We start from the raw sequence: 1,931 nt of genomic DNA, 5'->3' as shown, positions 1-1,931 counted from the left end.
GGCCGCGGTCATCCGAGGGAAAACTCTATGTTTTTCCCTCGGATGACCGCAGCCCCGCCCCCGGCACGCCCGACATGGCCGAGTCCCCCGCTGCGGCTTAAGGTAGGACTTGGCAACCCTGTTACAAATCGTTCTCTTCTCCTCCATTTTATCTTCACAACAATATTGCGAGGTAGTTTAGGCTGAGTGTGTGTGACTGGCCCAAGGTCACCCAGCGAGCCTACCATGGCAGAGTAGGTTTTCAAACCTGGGTTTCCCAGATCGTAGTCCGACACTTTAACCACTATGCCACTCTGGCTCTCTCACAACAATATCGTACAGGTTCCTCTATCTCGGCTTCCTGTGGTCCTAAGTCGCATCTTTGTTCTCTGTTTTCTTCTTTTCAATACCAAGGTTGGCTTTAAGCCCGCCGGCGGAATCCGTACGGCCAAAGACGCCCTTGTCTGGCTCTCACTGATCAAGGAAGAACTAGGCGACGAGTGGCTGAAGCCGGAACTCTTCCGCCTGGGTGCCAGTAGTTTGCTGGCAGATATTGAGAGACAGGTGAGTTGTTGTTGTTTTTTTTAAATTCCCTTATGGGTAAAATCGTGGGGCCTTGCTTTTTGCTGCTGGTTACCAGACCAGCCCTTTTAAGTGTGAGATCTGCCGTGGTGGTACAGGGGTCTTGTATAGCCACAAGACCGTATGCTTGGGGTTTTTTTGAGCGCATGGGACACGTGAAGCTACGGTTTGGTTCAAGCTGCGGCTTTTTTTGGGAAGAAGCCATAGGTCAGCAACAGAGACTGGAGCTACATTCGGGAAGTCCAGGTTCAATCCCTGGTATCTCCAGTCACAGCATCTCTGGGAGCAGGTGCGACACGCAGAACAATCCTGGTTCCTCTCTAGCTAAAAGAGCTTCAGGAATTGGGAAGGGTCCTTTTTCTGCCTGAGGCCCTGGAGAGCTGCTGCCATTCAGAGAAGACCATACTGAGCTAGGTGGATAGGGTTGCCAGCTCCAGGTTGGGAAATCCTGGAGACTTCGGGGTGGAGTGTGGGGAGGGCGAGGTTTGGGGAGGAGAGGGACTTCAGTGGGGTATAATGCCATAGAGCCCAAAGCAGCCATTTTCTCCAGGGGAACTGATACCTGTCACCTAGAGATCAGTTCTAATCCCAGGAGATCTCCAGCCACCATCTGGAGGTTGGCAACCATGTACGATGGGCCAGCGGTGTGATGTGATGTAAAGTAATTTCGTGGGCTCGCACTCTTTGAGCAGAGAGAGGTGTTTCCCCATACCTGCTGTCCAGGATTCTTCTTAACCGAAGATGCCGTGACTTGAACCTGGTGCTTTTGATTTGTGTGTTTGTGGGGAGGCCCTCCTAGCCCTTCCTCCCAGGAGCCTGGGGTGGCAAGCAAGGCTCCCTGTCCCCATTGGATCCCCACAGCAGGCCTGTGAAGGTACCGTAGGCTGAGAGGGAGTCACGTCCCCAGGGCCAATAGTGAGCTTTGGGGCAGGTAGCGATTTGAACCATTGTATCCCAGTACTCTAAGCACTCTACCGCACTGGCTCTCAACCTGTGCTCATGCGCATTGAAGCATGAGCTCATATCTATGAGTCGGAGGTAGAATTCATGGCCGCGCTACTTGAGATGTCACAGGTTCACTCCCTCTCATCTCTCTCTCTTTTTTTTGAAAACAATTTTATTTAGGATATCGTCACTCATATTCAACAATTATAATACATTTTCATCCTCCCCTCCTCCCTTCCCCCCCCCCACATGGCTTCCCACAGTGCTACAACCTCCTGCAAAGTTCTTAAATTCCTTCATCCATCCTTTTTTCATTATAAGTTCAATAGGTAACTAAACTCTTCATTTATCAATTTCTCTATTTCTTATTCTATATTCCTAATCTTTAACGTTCAGTAGTTATCAAAGCAAAATAAATCGTCTCG

General features: G+C 50.2%; 1 protein-coding gene across 2 annotated transcripts in view; it reads left to right on the top strand.

The window, feature by feature from the left end:
* The window catches only part of DERA (deoxyribose-phosphate aldolase (putative)), a 64,877-nt gene that overhangs the window by 59,634 nt on the left and 3,312 nt on the right, over positions 1 to 1,931 (top strand). For both annotated transcript variants that reach the window (XM_015427407.1, XM_015427408.1), the window contains one exon: positions 394 to 543. In XM_015427407.1, coding sequence (XP_015282893.1) covers positions 394 to 543 — 150 coding nt within the window. The remainder of the gene's footprint in view (positions 1 to 393; positions 544 to 1,931) is intronic.

The sequence above is a fragment of the Gekko japonicus genome, unplaced genomic scaffold (genome assembly GCF_001447785.1).
Source record: "Gekko japonicus isolate JY-2015 unplaced genomic scaffold, Gekko_japonicus_V1.1 scaffold2338, whole genome shotgun sequence".
NCBI classification, from domain to species: Eukaryota; Metazoa; Chordata; class Lepidosauria; order Squamata; family Gekkonidae; genus Gekko; species Gekko japonicus.
Note: the sequence above shows the minus strand (reverse complement) of the source record. Positions and strands in the feature narration are given on the sequence as shown.